Genomic DNA, 24,102 nt, shown 5'->3' on the forward strand with positions numbered 1-24,102 from the left:
GAACTAAATGGTGACAGGTGTGAAATACTTGCATTATATAAAACTGGCAGGCATAAATCCCCTTACTGATTAGCAGAATGTGACAAGTAGGGTTCAGAGATATCTCAAAATAGGAAACTGTGAAGAGGGCATAGAGGTTGTAGACTAATATAAGTGAGTTGGCAGAAATCTGACAGATGGAGTATAATATTGGAAAATGTGGAATGTTCACTTTGTGAAGGCTAATGGTATGCTCTCTTTTCCAAGAAGAACTGAACCTTATTAATTCTACAGGACATTAGTGACGCCACATCTTGAACACTGTATGTAGTTTTAGCTGTTTCCTTTAAGGAAGGATGTAATGTGTTAAAGGCAGTTCAAAAGAGGTTTAACTTGATGATTGGTATCTGGAATGAATGACTTGTTTTATGATGATAGAGGTTAGGTTTAAGGTATTAATTGAACTTGTGTAAAGATGATAACCTGTCTGGTGATGGCTTTGGCCTGTGGTTCAGTGCATCAAGCTCATGCTTTGGTTGCCAAAGATGTGCCCAAGTGATTTCCCTTTATGCCTACCTTTAACTATGGCTGACTTTGCACAACATGAAGTGGCTAAATGGTTGAGTGAGCTTTAGCCAGTTTTAAATGAATTCTCTATCTGTTGTGAAGGATTCCTTCCTTTTCATGAAGAGCATATGAAATAGACATGTCAAAAGCAGTACTGTCAATATGCACTTTTGATCTTGTAAGTTTAGTCACAAATATGCCACTTGAGGAAACCGTTAACATTTGCACCTGTGATCACAATGTCATGGCAGTCTCCTAGATGATCGCTGATCTCCGAATCTATTTTCTTCAGATTCCCTCAAACTCCTCAACTGACTTGGTTGAGGGCAGTTTGAACGACACTATATACGCTTAAATAAATGGTGTTATTGTGGGGTTCCTGCTAGACCCAACTCTTGCTAACACTTGCGTTGGCTGCTGTAAGAAGTGTGTTGTCAGTGGAATTAACATTGTATACCCCTTATATTACTAATAGTCATGCAGATTTGCAATACTTAAATCCAGAGCACCAAAGTTGTCTTTGCACAGCTTAAACTCCAACCTCTGCTCAGTTAATGTTGAAATGGAACAAGCTTACTTTCCTCTTCTTTCTTAGTTGAGAAATCAGTTTTTTTTAAAAATTATTTTGAGTTTGTGCTCCCTGATCAATATACATGCTACGATTCCGACAGTTCCACGTACTAGATATTTTCTAATCAGCCTGGTTAGATACATTGTTACAGACCTCTGGAACCAGTGGGGCTTGAACCCCAGTCTCTTGGATTAGCAGTAGCACTACCACTGTATCACAACAGACCTTCAACAGTTTCATGTACTACAAGTTCAATCTTTATTGTTAACCATGTGAATAGGGCCCTTGCCATCTGTTCCTTGTTGAAGCTTAAAGCTGTGATAGTGAATTTCAAATCTGTACCTGACAGTGACCACTGAAATCATTCTCACTGCATGTTGCTCTAATTCGTGAAAAGCTGGCCACCATTTTTGGCACTGAAGTGTTTAGTCTAGCTTGGATTCCTATGGAAGGGGCCAGTGCCTCGAAGGTTTGAATAGGTGAAGTTAGCTGTCTGATGGTGTTACTTTTTAGTAAACAAGTGTTATCTCCTTTAATGGGATGCTACTATCAAGTTGTTTAAAAAAACGTTTGCCGATTCTGCCAGTGAGTAATGTGATTTGAGTTTCCACACAAATGCGTTACCAGGTACCAGGCTGAAAATCCTAGCAACTGGAGGCTGTATCAAACAACAGGCAGCCTGTAGGTAGTTCCCATGCAAACCACCGAACTCCATGTCGAACATTGCCCATTAGCAGAAGCAAATCTAATGTTTACTAAATAATTCTGACTGTTAATTACACCAGAAACCAGTTTAAGATTATTAATTGGACACATGGTGTCTTGCATTTGAACATGCTAGAAACTGCCTATGTTAACATACGGTGCTGTATTAATTGTAAACAAATTGAATTAATTTATGAATTACACTATATTTTTAATTCTGTGAAGGGTCATGGAGACCTCACTCCTGCCACATTCCCCAAGACAACACCCTGACCAGTCAGTCTTGCTGCCAGCGGAGTTTGTTTCAGCTCAGGTTGACAGTTTCTATTGCATCTCCATGCCAGCTATGATCCAACCTGTCAGTGCCCTCTTCTCTTGTTGTCTAAATTGTGTTCCATTTCCAGTCCCAATGAGTGAAAGATGAAAAGCTTCAACTTTGCTGAAAAGAGACATGAGACTCAATGGAATGTGATGTTCCAACAATTAGTGAATCCCTGGTCCTGGCTCTGAATGAGATGGGGAGGAATGGAGAAGAGGCAACTTGGTCATTTTTGTGCTTTGTCTTTTTATAGTGAAGTAGTAGAAAGGGAATGTCACTGACTTGTAGCTTCAACATAACAGTTTACATTCATATAGCATCTTTTTACATAGTGAAACATTTCAAAATGTTCTGCAGCAGTGATTATTGAACAAAATGTGACACCAAGCCATATGAGTGCTGTTGTCAGCGACTGAAAACTATTTCAAATAGATAGGCTAGTCAAATAGCTCACTGGAGTCTGGCAAGGACAGCAGGTAAAAGGGAATTGGCCAGTGCTGAATTCTGGGTATGTGAAGTATCCATTTCTCTGCAAGTTGTTTGTATTCACTCTCAATGAGCCATGCTCTTATTTCACTTTTCTCTTTTTAGGGTCCCGAGGAGCATTCTGTGAAGTAAAACCCTCTGATCGACGAGGTCTGGAATTCTACAGAAAGCTGGGCTTCTTAGAGTTGGCCAAAATGGAAGGATTCCCAAAAGAGATGTTAGTTCTTGGAAGGAACTTGTAACAGAACCCTGTGCAACGTAGTGTAATTAAAGGATGTGTATAATTAAATGTATCTAAATTTAGCCTTAAGCTGAATAACCTGTGTTTAATAATGTTTTATATTTTCTTTTTTTAATTTGCAATACGTAATAAGGTGAACTTGATCTAGATGGCACTTTGTGAGTTGGGTGGAACTCCACTGATGCAGTAACAAAGCATTATCATCTTTGTTCTGTTTATACCCTTTTCTATTCCTCGCCTTCACATGAGCAATTGTTTGGTATCAGAAGGAAAATTGCCTGGTTCTCTCACTTCAGACACTAGTCCCAAGCTGATGGTGTGAGCTTGCTGTGCAGCCAATTAAACTACTATGTCAAAATCTGGTCATATTTTATAACTAACCATCCACAGAGGAGCAAGTGGAGTTTTCTGTTTGCGGTGATGATTGAGCTCAGTTCAATGTTGTTGGGTGGGAGGCTTTGGAACTTTATCTGGTCTGCTTTCTGCATTTTTTTTTTTAATATCCTATGAGAAGTAATGGATTTGGTCTGTCTTTTAAAGATGCTTTTATATCTAGGTATTCTCATTTTACTCTTAAGCAGAATTATTTCTGGATAAAGGCACAGGCTGTAAATGCTTAAAATCTGAAATAATTGCAACAGTGCTGGGAATACACAGCAGCTTAGTCAAACTCTTTACAGGTAAATGGTCGGTTAATAATTTGGATGCAAATCCTTTATCCGAACTTGATTTGAGCAGTACGTCTAAACCATTCAGTGTGTGAAAGTTTCTTGCTTCTGTAAAGACTGCAGTCCACTTTCAAGTTGGAATTCAGTCTTTGGGTTTCGCCAGACAGTGTTAACTTGGTAAAATGTCCCAAGTTCGTTCTCAGCAGCAGTCCTGTGAGATTTTAACTTCCCACTGTATTACTATTAGGTATTGATGGTTATATGTGAAGTGATGGGTGTGACTGTTTTCTCCCCACAGTTTGTAATGCATTTTAATAAGCATGGTGGCTCTGTGGTTAGCACTGCTGCCTCACAGCACCAGGGTCTCTGGTTCGATTCCAGCCTCAGACAACTGTCTGTGTGGAGTTTGCACATTCTCCTCATGTCTACGTGGGTTTCCTCCGGGTGCTTCGGTTTCCTCCCACAATCCAAAGATGTGTAGGTCAGGTGAATTGGCCATGCTAAATTGCCCACAGTGTTGGGTGCATTAGTCAGAGGGAAATGGGTCTGATGGGTTATTCTTTGGAGGGTCGGTGTGGACTGGTTGGGCTGAAGGGTAATCTAATCTCATAAACTCTTGGATATCTATTCCTAGTCTTAGTTCTTTACTTTGCAAAGATGATTCTGGATGTAGATGAAAGCAAGTGATGCACAGTTGCAATCTCTGCTTTCACAGCCTGGTTTGTTGTGTGCTGCATGAGATTTGTGGTATCTCTCCTTGTCCTTGATACTTTGTGCATCTCCAATCTTTTTGTCATCTGATAGGAGCAGTCTCTCTGTTCTATAAACCCCTCTATATTTCAAGAAGTAGAATCTGTCTTGCATCGCTAAATATTTATTCATATACTTGAGGCAATAATTAAGTTGTGGGGAACATATTGACATCAGGAGAAAAAGCTGAATATCTCCTTGGGCTAGGAAGGGCCAATATTCCCTGATAGCTGCAGCTTTTTAAAAATTCATTCATGAGATGGTGTTGCTGGCTAGATCAGCATTTATTGCCCATCCCGAATTGTCCAGAGGGCAGTTTGAGTCAACCACATTGCTGTGGGTCTGGAGTCATGTGTGTGGCAGACCAGGTGAGGATGGCAGTTTCCTTCCCTAAAAGGACATTAGTGAAACAGGTTGGTTTTTCTGGCAATAGTTTCATGGTGGTCACTAAACTGTTTTAATTCCAGATTTTGTTTAATGAATTAAAATTCCATCATCTGTCATGGTGGGATTTGAACCCAAGCCCTGAGAGCAGTCTTAATAGTCCCGCGATAAAACCACCAGGTCATCATCTCCCCAAGCAATGCAAACACACTCAATCTGTGAATCAAAGTTAAAATTTCACTTTGGTTTCTCACACCCTCTGGTTCTCTTAATGCACACCCATAATCTGTAGTGTTTCCACTTGCTGGAGATAGAAAAAGCAAATTTATCTATCTTTGCTGTGCTGATGCCAGGATTCCTGCAGCCATTGTCTATTATAATTTTCCGTCTGGGATAACTTGTTCAAATGGCACAGTTGCTTACTTCCTGAATACTGTATTGAGTGAGAAATCGCTGAAATTCCTAAGTTTCGTTCACTCACTTTTTTTTTCAAACATACAGCCTATACTGCAAGTCTTGTCCTACTCCTTTACTTCCCCACTCCGTTTAGCTTCTAAAACCAAGTAATATGTTTGGGATCAAAAATCTCACTTCTCCTACCCAGCCCCAACTATCGCTTTAAAAACACATATTTGCACTATGTGCCATTCTCCTAGGTCACCTTTAATCATATATAAAGGCTATCTCAATTTGAGTAAAGCACACAGTTGGAATCCAAATTTTAAAATTATGTTGTTACTTGGATAAATATGGAACACTCAATATTCAGGTTCCATTCATGATCCCAGATAGATTTTAAAAATCTGATTTTCCAGACAGATCTATGGACTAATTCAGTTTGAAAATCTGTTTCATAAAACCAGATTAACATCTTGCCTACCTTTTTTTGTTTCATTTCTCCCCCGCCTCTAAATTTTTAAGAAATTTGAAGCTGTGTCCTAACTATTGTTTCCTGACTGCCTACTTGAAACGGTCAGTGCTAGCCTGCTTCCTTTTGTTGTCCTGTAATGGTGCTAGAAATCAAGGAGTGAAAGTGATTGCATCTAGGTGGAGTTGGTTGGCAGTACGTTGACTGTTTTGCAGGATTGCTGTTGTAGGAAGTCTGTGGGACATCCAGAAAGGGGAAATATGGCATAAAAAGCTCTGCCAAGTGGAAACTAATGAGTCATTTTCTTGAGTGGAAAGAAAACTGCTGAAAATTTGAAATTGAACTAAATATCTAAAAGGTTGGATAAAGGTGTCTGGCTACTAGATCAGTTTTTTTTTTCTTTTTAAAACACCAACCTGCTGTGTATTCAAGAACTTCTTGTTGCATCAAGTAAAATGTGAACACCACCTTGTTAAACATTTCTCCAAATTAATTTCTTCTGGGAAATTAGGGGTGAATCGTTACCTTGAACCACTTCACTGATATTAAAAGGTTCCAGGGCTTTGATCCAGTAATCGTGATATATTCCTAGTCAGGGTGGTGTATGCGAAAGATATCTGCAAGTGGTGGTGTTCTTATTTATTTGCTACCCAGGTACTCATTGCATGTTTCAGTGCTTTTCCTCTACCAGGGATAAAACTCTTGTTTTTTGTGACCGGATAAAATGAAAAAATGCATAAAGTTGCATTTAGAGTCTGGAGTTACAGATTCTATTCTCCTAAACCTGCTGTGTGGCTAGTGAAAATATTTTGAACTGTATAGCAATGGGACAAAATATTAGTTCTATAGAACTTAGGGTACATGGCAATGACCACTTTCTGTAAAGTATGTTGATGCTGATCATTAGCATCATAAATATGATAGCTGTCAATACTTCAGTTATTTCTGTAAGTTGGTTGGAATTTAGCCACCCTTCTGCTCTAACTTTTGCACCCCTCTTTGAAAAAGCACAGACATGCTGCTAGATCTTAACTGTTAACTGGTGCTCATTTGCCAAAGCTTCCAACCCTCATCAGTGGAGGACAAGCCCAGACATGGAAAGAACTGTGTACATATAAATTTTTTTAAAAGATCATCTTTTGTGTGTCTTTTCCTTTTAATATGTTTGGGTGTGGGTTGGAAGGGCTTGTTTGCACAGTGGTTGATATTTGTATTAACACACAAACAGCCAAACATATGCAGCTGGTCTTTTTGTCAATCAAATCCTGATAAGTGGATTGAACAGTCACACTGATCTATTGTCGTTGTCGATTGTTATTCAGTCCTGGGCTGAGGGTAGAGAAAGAGACTCTGAAGCAAAATTCTTAAAGGCATAAATGAACAAGATTGTATCATAGCCAACATATATACATATTCAAGATTATTTACAAAAGGATGGAATACCGGCCACTTCTCCTCCTATGTGAGAAATGCTTCTTGTAGCATGATTAGGTTCGTGGAGCATGGCAGTCTCTGGAAGATAGTCTGCTAGTCTCAGGAGCCTTTTCTAGTCTCATGGATGTTTGGAAGTATCTATGGTCTACCAGATGTGCCCCTGTCTGCTACTGACTTGTGACACAGCTGATGTTCTGTCCCTGGCTATGGCTGCCCTGCCTTGGAGACACATGACTGACACTACTGGTTCCATCCAGCCCTGAATCTTGAAGGATGACCCTTTCTTTCTCGCGTGCTCTCTCTCTCACTCTGTCCCTGTCATAACATTATCACGAGTGCCCTCCAAACCTCATCTGCTTTGTGTACAACTTTGGTCCTCTTTGTTTTGGCCAGGGAAAACCTTACTCCAGCAACAGTAGTAGCTCAGTCTCTCTTTGGATTATCCTTCACTTTAGGATTCCCACCCTTCGGGCCATTTGTCCTCCTTGACTTCACTCTGCTCTCTTCCAGCTGCAGTCAAACGTGGTTCTTACTGGTTGAACATTAAGGACACAGATGAGCACTGGGACATTTAATGCGGTGTGTTATAGTACATGCTGAGGAACTTGATTTGCTGTGCTAGTGAACTCTCCCTGGATGCATTTTTTGTAAATATTTTCATTGAGAAAAGATATTTTAGATTTTTTACAAAATAGTGTTGCTATATTATTAGGTTGTTTTACTAACAGTAAACAAATTACTACTCTACTCCAAAAAGCTATAAAAACTACAATTCAATAAATACCTTGGTTCAACTTGGTTTAAATTTTAAAAAAAAAAGTTAAGTTAAATTACATTCAGTTACCACCAAAGCTCCTCCCCCCCACCAGCAGCATCTGCATTTGTTTAGAATCCTTCCTCCCAGGGACCCCTGGTCTGCCAGAAATGGCCCTCCTGACCAGTATAGCTGACAAGTCTGTGCCTATATAATTCTGAAAGGGCTGCCATTTCTATAAAACAGTTCTATTTTTTGGTGTACCATACTCATGAGGGAGTCTGGGGCATGTGCTCCATAACTAATCTACATCCCAAGAGTCCCGGGAGATTTTCCAACACCCAACTTGTTAGAATGTTCTTCATTGCACAGAATTAATGAATATTAAACAGTTTCTTCCCATACGTGCCCAAAGAAGGGAGATTTGGCAAACCCAAGAGGAGGGACACCAGATCCAACTTGACCTCTTCCCAAATCCCTGTGACCACCTGAAAGGGAAATGGGTTCCATCCCCAAGATGGTATATTCTAGTTAAGGCCGCCCCCCCCCCCCCCCCCCCCCCCCCCCAAAAGGCATAGCCTCCAACTTCATACATTAATTTTATACTCTGAAAATGAACCAAATAATTACTTCTATTAAGTGGGGCACAGATATCATCGGCTCCATCTGTGTAAAGGGTAATCTTATGCCTGCCTGATCCTGCCTCCAGGGCAATGATGTTGGGGTCCCTCCGGATGGCCTCTGCCACTGGCTCAATCACCAATGTAAATAGTAGCAGTGAAAGGGGGCACCATTGTTGGCTGCCTCTGCCAATACTAAAATAGAGTGCATACCATTAGTGAGAACTGCTACTTTCAGGTTACTATATAACACTGGCACAAACCCCTCTAACATCAAGCCATTCCAGAACGTAAAAGAGTTATGGCCATTCCAGCTGGTCAAACTCTTTCTCTGCAGCCAGGGAGACCACCAAGAGTATTAAACATGGACCATGTTTAATGCTCTTCTAATATTAGTAGCAGGCCTACGACCCTTAATAAAAAACCTGTCTGGTCCTCCTTTACAATGAAGAGCAAAACCCTCTCCAACCTCAATACCAGCATTTTTGACAGAATATTAAAATCCAGGTTAAGTAATGATATGGGCTTGTATGAACTGCAATCCTCTGGGGCTTTTCCTTTCTTGAGAATAAGAGGAAATATTTGTTTCTCTTCGAGAAAATGGGAGGTTGTCCTGACTCTACGAGTAGTTGCACATATCCAACAGTGGCCTGGCGAGCATATCTATAAACTTGTAAAACTCACTTTGAAATCTATCTGGCCTGGGTGCTTTGCCACTCTGGAACTGCCTCACCGTCTCCTGTATTTCATAGAGGGATATTCAAAAAAGATGCCTGCTCTGAAGTTACAGCCAATCTGTCCTCACAGCCCTCTGACCAGTACAGCTCAAAGTAGAACTTCCTAAATGCTGCATTAATCTTTTTGGCATTGCAAGTAAGAGTACCAGCACACTCTAATGGATGTGATAAATTGGGGGCATTCTTCTTTCAGGCCAGGTATACTAGATATCTATCCAGGTTTATCACCATACTCAAATAACCTGTTTCACAAAGGAGATTTCCTTCTTTGCTGTCTGGGTGAGCGCAGCATTCAAAGTAGCCCTGAGGGCTGTAATTGGCTGCAGTTTGGTTACAGACGGTCTGTAAAAGTATGCTGTCTCAGCTGCCTTCAGGCTAGCCTCACACAAACGCTGCTGTTCTCCCCTCTGCCATTTCCAGAATTAATCAAACTCTGTGCATAGGCCTTGGCCGTGGTCCCAGAGCACCGACAGATTACTGGCCGTACCCAGAGTAATGTCCCAAATGATTTTACATTCCCGCGAAAAATACTCTGTAAACTTGCTATCCTTCAAGAGGAAAGGATCCATGCGCCAGTGCCACGAACCTGTCCTGGTATCACTGGCCTTAACCTCCATCTACACTGCCAAAAGATCAGAAATGGCTACGTTCCCGATTTTGCAAGACCGCATCGAATTCAAAAAGGTTGAGGGGGCAAAAAACATGTCAATCGTGGTATAGCACTTATGTGGGTTTGAGAAAAAGGTGAAATCTCTACCTTCAGGGTGAAGACATCTCCACACATCCACCAACCCCAACTACCTGCTCAGGTCCGCCATATGCGGGGACATATTCTCAAGGTCTCTAGGCGTCCTGTCCACTTCAGGGTCAATAAGTCAGTTAAAGCCTCCCCCTATAATTGTATGACACGCCCCCCAAGGGCCATCAACCTGGAAAGCGTATCCATTAAAAATTTGAGGGTATGTGCCAGGGCCCAATATACATTCAAAATCCCATACTCCTCTCCATGTATTAAAGCTTTAAGAATCATAAACCACCTATATTCATCCTTCATTTAGTCTAACAGTTGAAATGGGAGATTCTTCTCGATGAGCATAGCAACTCCTCTACTTTTTGAATTAAAGGATGAGAAAAACACCCAGCTGAACCCTCCCTGCTGTAACTTTAGGTGCTCCTTATCAGTTAAATGTGTTTCTTGCAGCAAAGCTACATCAACACTCTCTTCTAAAGCTTGAAAGTATCTTTTTTCTCTTAATTGGTGAATGACTCCCCTTAACATTCATGGTGCACCATTCAAACAAATGGTTAGCCATGATCATCCAAGACAGTCCGTGACCACCCAAGTGGAAGAACCCCATTCATAGTGCACTGAGTGAAAACAGCAGTTTGTATAAATATGCCAGATTTGCAATATCCCGCTTTCTCCTCAATCTTGGAGTTCACATTGGCCACCAAAAGTAGCTCCTGTTACTGCCCCAAGATAACTTTAGGTTCTATCAGTATAAAAGAAGTGATATCTCCTGAGAGTCAGTGCATTTTCGATGTGAAGCCTTAGTTTGAGACTGTCTGTGTCGTAACCTGGAGTCAGACTGGTTTTATTTCCAAAGTAGGAATTTGTAAAATGCCACATTGATTGTCTACAGATTGATTTTTGAACAAAATAGAATGCATCTGCAAATACAAATTTATACTTGATTGGTCACAAATAACTCTCATCCCCACATACGATACAGACAAATCTCACCACCTGGACAGGTAAGGGTGTAATTTTGGGTGGTTACTATGACTGGTCCTCCCTCTCAGACTAGGTTTATCAATTGGCTTAAAAGCAGGTAGCAATCTTCACCTGACTCAATCACACTAGCACCTTGGGAAAAATACATAATTTTTCTAATCGGGAACATCTGTATACCCTGGTAAGGCAGCCTTGACAAAGCATCTGCATTACCACGCTACATCTGTCCATAGCTGATTTGGCATAAGTACGCTGACACAACTCGTGCCCATCGCAGCAGGTGTGGTACCACGATTGATGGTATTTCCATTTAAGGGCCAGAAATGGAGATAGCAGCTTGTAGTCAGTCAGTAGCATGAAGTGCCTGCTGTAAAAGACTCCTCAGATGAGTCTCTGGCTTCAGCAGTGTTTTAATTTTGACTCCTTCCCTTTCCCCTCGGGTTCTCTTGAAGACATCCTTAGACTTGTCCAAACTCTCTTGCAAACTCAAGTTTTAACATAGAATATTACAGTGCAGTATAGGCCCTTCGGCCCTCGATGTTGCGCTGCCCTGTCATACTATTCTGAAGCCCATCCCGCCTACACTATTCCATGTACGTCCATATGCCTGTCCAATGGCGACTTAAATGCACTTAAACTTGGCGAATCTACTATCGTTGCAGGCAAAGCATTCCAAACCCTTACAACTCTCCAAGTAAAGAAACTACCTCTGACATCTGTCTTATATCTATCTCCCCTCACTTTAAAGTTGTGTCCCCTCGTGTTTGCCATCCCCATACTTGGAAAAAGGCTCTCACTGTCCACCCTATCTAACCCTCTGATTTGGGTCTGACAACCAATTTAAACTTTACGTTTTGTAACTGGGAGCATCCAAATAATGCAAGATGTTTGTTTTTTTTTTACTATGTACAGTGGTGATTCTGCACACTGGTCCCTAAAATGTACTTTCACCAACAGTGGCACTGTTTGGTCTATGTATGCCTATAATGTAATCTTGGCTGAAAAATGTGTTGCTGGAAAAGCGCATCAGGTCAGGCAGCATCCAAGAAGCAGGAGAATCGACGTTTCGGACATAAGCTCTTCTTCAGGAATCCTGTAATCTTGGCAGGCTTCAATGGTAGTGCCCTTAACTTCCCTATTGATAGTTTCTGATTCCTGAATCAGTCTACTCTAATTTGGGAAGAACTCAGAAACAATCAGCTTCACTCCATACTGACCAAATGTTTGAATGAAATTTTGTTGACTCTGCCCTTATGTTTCTTCTGAAAACTCAGCTGACTCCCTGGGTGATTATGTACCTTTTGCCCTGCCCTCAGGATTGTTTTTTGTTAACTCATCTTGTTTGGGTTGTAACTGGCATTTTTGGGCAATGTGGCCACCAATTTACATTTTCAGCACTGGGACTCTCGAATCTAACATGTTGGCTCTTTGTAGCTTAACTTGCTACATTGGCAGCATTCTCCATCTGGTACCACAATTTGCTGCGTTTCTGCTACTCCATGCATCCAGGCACCAGTACCCAACAGTGTTGCTTCGTAGCCTGCCAACTCCAGCAAGGTAGTGATTTCAAAGGCTGCCTTGAAATCCAAAGTCCAGGTCTCCCTGTTAGTTTCTGTTAAATGGCTATATGTCAAAGGCCACAAACCAACTAGATTTGCAAGGCATTCTGCAGGAACCTCTGAATTCATAATGTTCTCCAATTCCCTTGGTCAAGAACATTCGGTTCTTGGGAATGATGATCACCAACAATCTGTCTTGGTCAAGAAAACACAACATCTTCACCTCAGGAGGCGAAGGAAATTCAGCATGTTTGCAAAGACTTGCCAATTTTTAAAGACGCACCATAGAAAGCATCCTATCTGGATGCATCATAGCATGGTCTGGAAACTGCTGTTCCCAAGACTGCAAGAAACTAGAGTAATGAACACAGCTCAATCTATCGCACAAACCAGCCTTTCATCCACTGATGCCATCTGTACTTCCTGCTGCCTTAGGAAAGCAACCAACATAATGAAAGACCCCTCCCATTCCAGCTATACTTTCTTCCATCAGGCAGAAGATATAAAAGTTTGATTACAGCTTTTTCCCTGCTGTTATCAGACTTTTGAACAGACCTTTCAAATGTTGATGTTGATGTCGCTCTCTCACTCTCTCTGCTGCTGGAACACTGTATTCTGCACTCTGTTCTGCTGCCCTGATGCACTTTGGTACGATCTGCGAGTATAGCACACAAAACAATGGTTTTCACTGTATCTTCATACATGTGATAGCAATAAATCAAACAAAAAGGTAGCCACAATCTGGCCAATGGGCTCTCCGTACCTGTTTATAAAAATGGAGATGTTCTGCAATTGTCAGTGGCTTTGGCACAAAGTGACTTTCCAATACTTCACAAACCTTTACTGGATTGGTCTTCTCCACTGGTTTCCCTGGTTGCACCAGACTCCTTAGAATTGCAAATGTCTAGCTTCCAATGGTGCTCGAGAAAACCAGTACCGTTAAGTCTTCAGCCACTCTGTTACTTTGTATTCAAGTAGGCATTAAAACATTCGGTGTACAGAAACAAACTTTTTGTCTCTGTTAAACTGTCTCATGGCTCCAAATTGGCCCTCCATTTTCCCTCTAGCAGGAATGTTTCCTAACACTCGAGTCTAAGTCCAATAGCTGCACAACGTCGCCTTGGTGACAGCCCCAGTCCCCTTGTGACTGCTTCCCTCAACATTTTGTTCTGTCTCCCAGTGCGTCAACGACACTATCTCTTCAATCCCATGTTGTTTCCAATGTCTGGGTGGCATTCCACCTCCTCCCTTCTTTCCGAAAATGACAGTAGCCCACAGTTAGTGGACTGTGACTCAGCCTCATCATCAGTCATTAGGTGTATGTCAATTTATAAATTATAAAAAGACCATGCGGTAGGCCAGTAGAAATTGACCTGGGACTTAAACTGTATCTTTATAGCTACATGTTCAGACCTAAATGGTCCCTCAATGGAACTCCACCCCGGGCAATAACCTGCTCTCAGTGTTATGTAATCAAAAATCCATTTTTGAGCAATAGATTAGAGTGGTGCTGGATTAGCACAGCAGGTCAGGCAGCATCCGAGAAGCAGGAAAATCGATGTTTCGGGCAGGAGCCCTTCATCAGGAATGAGGCTCATTCCAATCTTGACTCTGATCTCCAGCATCTGCAGTCCTCACTTTCACCCATTTCTGAGCAATATCCCAACAGCAGCAAGGAAAACAGTTGTACCGTTCTGACAAGGTTAGAGACCAGCTTTGCACCTATTCATTTTTCTTTCATATCCAGAATTTCTCTTACACACAACTGAACAACTTTCTTCCAATCATTAAATCACCTGTGGCAATTTTCACCTCTTTTTAATATCCAGAAGTGCTATCACACACAACCAAACATTCTTACCCATTACCAAATCACCAATTTCTTTTGTTTTTAACTTAACCACTGCCACCAGAAAATCACCTAATATAGCTACTTACATTTATATATGCAAAGCCCATTAAATTTGACCTATTCACCACCACCAGTAAATTACTTGCATCTCTGTATTAACCAATAGGTATTAAGTACCAGCTCACCCGTTCTGTCTCAGGTTCATCCATCAATTTCAGTGATGCAGACTGCAGTTTATATTAACTCTTTTTAAAAGAGAAACAGTTGTATTACGGATTAGACCAAAGCCCCTGAGAACATATCAAGGAAACAGCCCAAACTCGGTAACTTTTATCCAAGTGTAAGGTGCTGTGTTCTGATGTGATGTGATTTGATTGGTCAAACTACTAGGTTTTATTCTTACATCACACTTTATTGTTACACCACACTTTATTCTTACATCACAGTTAAAATACAAACCAAATATAGAATTGCCATAGCTTTAACTCTATTAAAATACTTAAAACAATATATTATTTAATTACTATCCATCAACTGTTCCAATATAGCAGCATCCTGTAAACATACCCTTGGCAAAAGCAAATTCAGTAGAACAGATTTCCGTCACTTTCTATCTCTTCCAGGAGAAGGAACACCAACAGAATGAATTGAACAGCAGAGAAAGAATTCAAGTTTATTGCAGCAGCCGTGAGAGAGAGAGATTCACTCCAAAAACCCCAATTTCAACAACCGAAAGCAAAAACTAAAACCCAGAGTCTGTGTGAGCCTGATTCCACTGACTCATTTAAAAATGAGTCACTTGTCTAAATAAAAAAGAAACCAAAGCTATTTACTCTGCTCTCTATGGAGCAGACACCTCATTACCAGGTTTACAACATCCCACGTCAAGATAAACCAGATAGAACAAATCCATCTTAAAGGCACATATCGTCACAGTTGTGAAGTAGCTATATAATTGGGTGCAATCTTTGATAACAAGAATTCAAAACCCATCAGAGAGAATCTGTGTAAAGCTTTAGAAAAAAAGATCAAATGACCACGAAACTGGTAAACTGACATAAAACCAAACTAGTTCATTAAAGTCCTCTCGGAAAGGAAACCTGTCACTCATACCAAGTTTGACTGATATAATGGAGGAATAGAGATTCAGTCTGGCTCAGTTAAGAAGATAGTATTGCAGGGGAATGAAGGACACAAAGATGGAATATGATCTATTCTAATCCACGGTCTATCAGTAAACTGATAATAGCACACTTTATCCAGGCATCTAAAAATATGACACTGGCCCTGAGTAGAGCAACCCTGTGGTCTGACTTTATTAAATGTGTCTGCTAAAAGACAGATTTTTTTTTGTGTCCATCCATAGACCTAGAAAGAACTAAATAAAAATCTGAAAAGTATGTCCTTTTTAAAAAAAACACATGGTTCTTTCCCTGTTGTATTTTTTACTTTGCCTGATATAGCTATGCCAACTGTAATAGGCTCATTCAGGTGCTTGGTACCCTTTCTTCAGTGAACAGCATCACAGCTAAACTTGATGTTGCTTTCCATTAATGTCCTCACACACTCTCCATCAGAGGTCACTGTACTGAAGTGGAGTAGTATTTGATTTCTACCCTTGTTTTTAACTCTCAGGTCTGACTGCTAGCTAGCCTGGTTAAAATAAGCCAAGTCCAGCACAGACCTGGGACGAGACCCTTCCTGGAATTTCAGTTTTCCATTCCACAAATAAAGACCTTCTAAATGTTTGCCTGTGAAGTAAGCAATTACTCTTTAAACATTCAACAGGAAATTTTTTTTCTGTCCACAAGGTGGCAACAAATCTCCTGTTTCACCTTCAACAACACGGGAACTGTTCTGAGTGCATTAACACAACTCTTCCCACTCAGCCCAAGAGGACAGCAAACAATGAAAGAGGTTAACGTTTTACTGCTGCTGCTTAAAACATGCCTCAGTACTGATCAGTGCTCGTATACATTAATAAGTCTTTAAGATGATTAGAGGCATTTACAAAGTAGATAGAGAGAAATTGTTTCTTCTGTGTGAAAACCTTGGAGTGCAGGTTCATTGCTCCATGAAAGTGGAGTCGCAGGTAGATAGGATAGTGAAGAAGGTGTTTGGTATGCTTTCCTTTATTGGTCAGAATATTGAGTACAGGAGTTGGGAGGTCATGTTGCAGCTGTACAGGACATTGGTTAGGCCACTTCAGGAATATTGCGTGCAATTCTGGTCTCCTTCCTATCGGAAAGATGTTGTGAAACTTGAAAGGGTTCAGAAAAGACATACAAGGATGTTGCCAGGGTTGGAGGATTTGAGCTACAGGGAGAGGTTGAATAGGCTGGGGCTGTTTTCCCTGGAGCGTTGGAGACTGAGGGGTGACCTTCTAGAGGTTTATAAAATCATGACGGACATGGATAGGGTAAAGATACAAGGTATTTTCCCTGGGGTGGGTGAGTCCAGAACTAGAGGGCATAGGTTTAGGGTGAGAGGGCAAAGATATAAAAGAGACTTAAAGGGGCAACTTTTTCACGCAGAGGGTGGTATGGAATGAGCTGCCTGAGGAAGTGGTAGAGGCTAGTACAATTGCAACACTTAAAAGGTATCTGGATGGGTATATGAATATGAAGGGTTTGTTGGAATATGGGCTGGGTGCTGGCGTGTCTGACTAGATTGGGTTGGGATATCTGGTCGGCAAGGACGAGTTGGACCAAAGGGTCTGTTTCCATGCTGTACATCTCTATGACTCTAAGAAATGCTCCATGATCACCCCATCCCCTCTGCCACACCAATCAGGTTTTATTTAGAGCTTTCAAAACTGAGACAGATAGATTGTTGCTGGGTAAGGGAGTTCAAAGTTAAGGAGACCAAGGTGGAATAAATGGAATTAAGATAATCTAACTGAATAAAAGAACACATTTGAGGTGATGAGTTCTCTCCTGAGCTTTTTAAATATCCAGTGAATGTGTGCATGAGATAGAGTCATAGAGTCCTACAGCATGGAAACAGACCCTTCAGTCCAACAAGTCCACACCATGTTCCCAAACCAACCTAGTCCCACCTGCCTGTGTTAGGCCCAAATCCTAACAAACCCTTCCTATTCAAATTCATCCAAATTATCCAAATGTCTTTTAAATGATTTCAGTGGATCTGCATCCACTACTTCCTGTGGCAGTTCAGAACACATACAAACCACTCCCTGTGTAAAAAGGTTGACCCTTGTCCTTCTTAAATCTTTTTCTCTCACTTTAAAAATATGCGTCATAGTTTTGAACTCCCCCACACTTGGGAAAAGGTCCTTGCTATCCACCTTACCTATGCCCCTCTACAAGATCACTCCTCAACCTACACTCCAGTGGAAAAAGTCATAGTCTATCTTTACAACTCAAATGTTCCATTCCAGTAACATGCTGGTAAATCTTTCCTGAACCCTCTCCAATTTAATAATATCCTTCCTATAACAGGGTGACCAGAACTGTACACAGTATTCCAGAAGAAGTCTCACCAATGTCCCATACCTCAACATGACATCCCAACTCCTCTACTCAAAGGTCTGAGCAATGAAGGCAAATGTGTCACCCAGTTTATATATGATGCAAATTGCAAAGAAGTATGTACCTGTATCCCTAGGTCTCTCTGTTCTACAACACCACCCAGGGCTGTACCATAACTGTAAAAGTCCTGCTCTTGTTTGTTTTACCAAAATGCAATACCTCACATTTATCCAAATTAAATTCCATCTGTCACTCCTCAGCCCATTGGCCCAACTGATCAAGATCTCTTTGTAACCTTAGATAACTTTCTTCACTATCAACTATACCACCAATTTTGGTGTTATCTGCAAATTTACTCACCATGTCTCCTAAATTTTCATCCATATTGTTTATATAAATGACAAACTAAAGAGGACCTTGTGCTGATCGTGGTGAAACACTGCTGCTCACAGGCCTTCAGTCTGAAAAACAAACCTCCACCACAACCCTCTGTTTCCTACCATAAAGCCAATTTTGGCAAGCTCTCCCCGAAACCCATGTGATCCAACTTTACTAATTAGTGGACCATGCAGAACTTTGTTAAAGGCTTTACTAAAGACCATGTAAATAACGTCTACCCCCTTCCCTCATCAATCTTTTTGGTTACTTCCTCAAAACACTCAATAAAGTTTGTGAGACATGATTTCCCATGCACAAAGCCATGCTGACTGTCCCTAATCAGTCCTTGCCTTTCCAAATGCATGTAAATCCTATCTTTCAGAATTACCTCCAACAAAATACCCAACACTGATGTCAGACTCACAGGTTGCTAGTTCCCAGGTTTCTCCTTACAGCTTTTCTTAAATAAAGTCACAGCATCAGCCACCCTCCAGTCCTCCAGCACTTTCCTTGGTTACAGATGATAAAAATATCTCTGGTAGGGGCCCCACAATTCCTTCCCTAATTTCCCACAATATCTGGTATACACTTGATCAGGCGCTGGAAATTTATCCACCTTTATGTTTTCTAAGACCTCTAGCACTTCCTCTTGTGTAATGTGAATCTTTTTTCAAAACATTAATATTTATTTCCCCAAGTTCTCTAGCCTCCATTTCCTTGTCCACAGTAAGAACTGACATAAACTATTGTCTCAGGAGACTGGAGGATGGGGTGGGAGGGTGGTGACCTACCCAGTTACTGGGTGGAACCCACATACCAGAGAGTGTAAAGACAGCTGCTGTGCAGCAGGAAGGAGATCACACAAGATCTAAGGAATTCAACCTTCAAAAAAGGTGAGGAAATTCAGCAGATGCATGGAATCATAAAGTGTGGAAGGTAATTTAGTCCAACATTTTTGGCTAGCCCTTTGAAAGAGTGATCCAGTTAGTTCAACACCTGCAATTTCCATTCTGCAATTTTGAAAGTTATTATTGAATCAGCTTTCAACTTACTTTCAGGTGATACATTCTACATAACAACAACTCATATTTAAATAAAAAAATCATATCCCTTGTGCTTTTTTTTTGTCAATTACCATGAATCTGTGATTTTTAGTTACCAACCCTCCTGCCAATAGATTTACTCGATCATAAATTCCTAATGTTTTGAACAACTCTATTAAATGCCTTAGAAATCATCTTCAACAAGAAAGATGGCTTTTTCAGGATCATGACATAAATCCCTAGTTCCGGGTACCACTGCAGTAAACCTCCTTTCGTAATCTTTGCAAGAATTTGACATTTTTCTTAAAACTGTGCCTCAGAATGGACACAGCAGGTTGATGCAGATATAATATTGCCTTCCCTATGTTTTACTCCCTAAACCTGGTGATAAAAGATCAATCTCTCTGTTTTCTCACATTGTAAAGCAAAAGATATTTCATGTTACAGATACATAAAAAAAACGCTCAAAGTAGATATGTCAGCCTGGACTTGGAGGTGAATTGGTGGGTCCTTAGCCTGTATGATGCAGTATCAAACTGGATGACACATGTACCAACACAATGGAATAGGTCTCTGCCAACCTGCAGCAGTGTCACCAATCCCTCTCATGTGGCTTCCTGTATGGCAGTCCCAGCTGTTCAAAGATGTCTTGTTCGGTTGTCGTAGAGATGATTATTCCTGTGGTGATTTTGGCATTTCCCTTCCTCAGGACGTGGCAGTTCAGTGAGTGCTCCGAAAGGCTCATACCCTTTGTCTTCGCCAAAGCCCGCATGGACCGATTAAAATGTGCGGATCCAGTAAAGTACATCAGGGCACAGGCAAACTCACTGTATGGCACCACAATGATGTCGAGCCTCCGGTGACGGTGCCCAGGACCTGGAAGCCGGCAAACTCCCAGATACTTCTTCTGGTTCCCACTCTCCTCCTGACTGACCAGGTCATCCGTTAGAAATCCTTTCAAAAATAAGTTCAAGAGTCAAACCTTACCAGAAAATATTCTGTGGTTGTTAAAATGTGAGATCTATGTTAAAGAGCTACTCAGGAGTGTTCCCTCCCAGTCAGAGAACACTTCAGCGGTCTGAGACATTCGACCTCAGATCTTTGAGTGACCATCCTCCAAGGCGGACTTCAGGACAGGCAACAACGAAAAGTGGCTGAGTAGAGGCTGATAGCCAAGTTTGGTACCCATGGGGATGGCCTCTACCGGGATCTTGGGTTCATGTCACACTACAGGTGACCTCCATTGCACTATACACACACACACAGACAGACGGACACACTCCAAGACACACAGTCTCCTACAAACACACACTCACGCAGACCCTCATAGCTAACACATAAACTCCCAAACACACCCTCTCACAGACTTATACCCCTTTACACTCACACTCACATACATACACACACATAACCCCCCACCCACGCACACACATGTACACATATAAGTTTGTGGGGTGAATTACATTTTACTTTGCTCAAAAACTGCATGAATTCATGTACGATTCTATAAATCGGTTTTTTAGATTAGAATCGGTCTGACCACAGAGAGCCTCACACAGAGAAGCTCATACCTTCAATACATTATCTGGGCCGACACCAATTGTTAAAGTTCTCTTGAGTGTAACTTTTAAAAAATGTTTTGCGATTTACATATGAAAGGACTGAAACCAATATGGTCATTCTCAAAGATGAGAGACTTAACAAACAATCCAGGTCTTTTTCAATATATAATTACAGTTACATCATACTGCAAACATTTGCTATAAATACTGTGTCTTATGATCTTATACTCCACAACCACCTGATGAAGGAGCAGTGTTCCGAAAGCTAGTGCTTCCAAATAAACCTGTTGGACTATAACCTGGTGTTGTGTGATTTTTAACTCTGTACGCAGGAGAACCTTGAATCAGGTGCAAGCAGGTTCAGCATGGGGTTAGATTGAGAGTAAAGTTCCTTCTACCCTTTTAAACTCAAAACTTCCCTATCAACACAGCAGGATGGGTACAACCTGGGCTTAGATACAGAGTGTCACCTGTCAAATGTTCCCATGACAGAGACACAGGGCTTGATACAGAGTAAAGCCCCCTCAACTCTTTTAAACTGAAAGTAAAGCTCTCTGAGCACTGTTCTCATCAAACACTCCAGCACAGAGATAGCATGGGATTAGATACAGAGTAAAGCTCCCTTGATTAAACTGAAAGTAAAGCTCATTCTACAATGTCCCCATCCAAAACTTCCAGGGTAGGTATTGCCTGGGATTAGATGCAGAATAAGCTCCTTTTACTGCCACATCAGACACCTACAGGGCAGCAACTGCTGAGACTTCTTCTGGATGATTTGCTCCCACAATGTATTTAAATTCCAACCTTAAACAGTTGCCCATACTGTATTAAATACTGAGATTGTAGAACACTCAGGCAGTGTGAAACTGTGCACCACCCAGGAAACTCATCAGTGACAATTCCCAGGAATGACTGATGATCCCTGATTGCTCTCTGATACATCAGACCTGAGGCTAAACAAACGAAAGATGCATTTTTTTTTGGGTGGGGACAGTAATAATGAGATTCACCTCCATTACAGAACACTGGTAACATCTTTGTTCTGGTATTCTGCCTGTATCTATTACTCTTTTGTCACACTTACCTGTGTCCCTCAGACCTGCAAGGATCTTACTGAAGACACCACGATGCGATTTGCCATCCGGATGTGTGATGAGGACATCTACATCACCACAGGTGGCCCTCCCACGTCGATAGGAGCCACAGGCTACAGCAATCAGGGATGGATCGATTGACTGAGCCATGTCCCTCACCTAGACATCAAAGATAATAAACACTGATAATAAGAAATACTGGATCACAGTTCACACCCCTTTCCATTCTGACACTGGATTACTGCTGATGACCATCTCTGCTGACACTGGATTACTGATAATCACTCGCTTACTCTCAGCTGTTTCTCCTGCTCCTTACCTTTGGCACTCTCTCTCCTCTCTCTCATGATCTTCCTTCATTCCCATCAAAGCTCCTTAACTCCTGCCTCCTCAACTGCAACTAGTAATTTCCCTCAATTCCACCTTCAAAGTGTTCCTAAATGGTCACTTCTGAACATATTGATGCTGAGATTTTGCAGTGAAGCCACTGATTGTGAAGCAGCTGAAAGACTCTGGAGAGCTTCAGTCAAACCTAGCTAATCCATTTGACATACAGATAGATGGTATAATCCTGTTAGTCCCTTTCTCAACTCCTTACAGCTTCAACAAGGGCGCAGTCATTGCTGTCAGTAATCCTATCACTGAACAATGGCCTCTGCTCCCCTCAAACTGACAACTGTTGAGCCCTCTGATTGATTTGTGCACTGAGCTGGTGTTTGCTCATCTAATCCTGGATAGGAGGCTATTCTCTATTTACGCTGCACAGTGAAGTGGGAATGACACACTGCACCCCTCCCCTCCCCTGCTGAGCAACATTCCTTGAGTCTGATACTCCACAGTGGGTGCCATGGGTTTGAGCTTCTTGCTGTTCCTGTGACAACTGTTGGGCCAGCTGTGCATGTGTGTGGGTAGGCTCAGCAGGATCTGCCAATCACAGTGGACTATATACCTCTATTAGAGGATAGCCTTTAACAGTTTCCTTTATTGCTTCATCTGTACTAAATACTCCTGGGTTCCCTACCAAGTTCATTTAAAACCTGAGGACTCTGAGCTGCTCTTGCTTGCCTTGGTATCACCTGTTTTGTGGGAAGGATTGGTATATTTCCCCCATTCTGCAACATTAACAGCCTGAACTGTTGTGTCCACATGAACATAAACAAAGTCGCCAACAGAAGGACTATCAAATAAAATGTTGACATTGAGCCAGAAAGAAATATTTAGTCAGATGATGGAATTCAATCCAGATAAATGTGAGTTGACACACTTGGTCAGGACAGAGAAAGGAAAGGCATACATGAAGAACAGTAGAAACCTCTAAAGTACTGATGTTCAAAGGGACCTTAAAGTGGTGGGTCAGGTAAATAATGTGGTTAAGAAGGCATACAGGACTCTTGCCTTTGTTAGACAAGGCATACAGTTTAACAGCAGGGAGGTTACACTTTAACTCTATATAAAACGTTGTTTAGGCCACAGCGAGAGTATTGTGTGTACATTATAGAATGGATGCAATTGCACTAGAGAGGGTGCAAAGGAGACTGACAAGGGTGTTGTCTGGACTGGAGAGTTTTAATTATGAAGAGGGATTCGATAGACTGGGTTTACTTTCCTTGGAGCATAGACTGAGGGGAATGACATGTACAATGTATAAAATAATGATGGGCATAGATAGGGTAGACAGGAAGGAACTTTTTCCTTTAATGGAGGGATCAATGATTAGGGGCATACATTTAAGGTAAGAGACAGACGGTTTGGGGGATGTAAGGAAAAATCTTAACATCCAGAAAATGTTGGGAATCTGGAACTCACTGCCTGTAAGGATAGTAGAAGCAGAAATCCTCATAATATTAATAAGTATTTAGATGTACACTTGTGACGATGCCAAAGCATACAAGACAACAGGCCAAGTGCTGGAAATGGGATTACAATGTGTCTGACTGGCACAGACTCGTAGGTCATAGGGCCTTTTTCTGTGTGTTCGACCTTAATGATTCGTTGACGATGACTTTATGGTGAAATGCTTGACTGAAGATGCAGGTTTTAAGAAATGCCTTGTGAAGTAGAGAGGCAGAGGTTTATGGATGGTGTTCTAGAGCCTGTGCCCAGTTGCTAAAGCCACAGCCACCACTGGTGGAGTGATGAAAATCAGAGACGCTGAAGAGGTTGAAATTGGGAGTCTGCAGAGTAAACATAAGATTGAAGGGAGGGTACAGAGATAGTGAGGAGTGAGGCCATGGGGGATTTGAAAACAAGGATGAGAATTTAAAAACAAGAGGTTATGAAACAGGTTAGTAAGTCAGTGATCATG

The 24,102-nt window shown here is 41.4% G+C and overlaps 2 protein-coding genes across 3 annotated transcripts in view; one reads left to right on the forward strand and one right to left on the reverse strand.

The window, feature by feature from the left end:
• The window catches only part of oga (O-GlcNAcase), a 54,098-nt gene extending 47,425 nt beyond the window's left edge, over nt 1-6,673 (forward strand). For both annotated transcript variants that reach the window (XM_072557229.1, XM_072557230.1), the window contains one exon: nt 2,733-6,673. In XM_072557229.1, coding sequence (XP_072413330.1) covers nt 2,733-2,869 — 137 coding nt within the window. In that variant the 3' untranslated portion in view covers nt 2,870-6,673. The remainder of the gene's footprint in view (nt 1-2,732) is intronic.
• Nucleotides 6,674-14,637: 7,964 nt separating this feature from the next.
• poll (polymerase (DNA directed), lambda) overlaps nt 14,638-24,102 on the reverse strand; it is a 40,469-nt gene continuing 31,004 nt past the window's right edge. Inside the window, exons 7-8 of the mRNA XM_072557231.1 lie at nt 21,788-21,956; nt 14,638-20,095 (exon numbers count right to left, since the gene is read on the reverse strand). Of these exons, the coding sequence (XP_072413332.1) occupies nt 19,734-20,095; nt 21,788-21,956 (531 nt within the window). The 3' untranslated portion in view covers nt 14,638-19,733. The remainder of the gene's footprint in view (nt 20,096-21,787; nt 21,957-24,102) is intronic.

Source organism: Chiloscyllium punctatum, chromosome 38 (assembly GCF_047496795.1).
Source record: "Chiloscyllium punctatum isolate Juve2018m chromosome 38, sChiPun1.3, whole genome shotgun sequence".
In the NCBI taxonomy this organism is placed as follows: domain Eukaryota; kingdom Metazoa; phylum Chordata; class Chondrichthyes; order Orectolobiformes; family Hemiscylliidae; genus Chiloscyllium; species Chiloscyllium punctatum.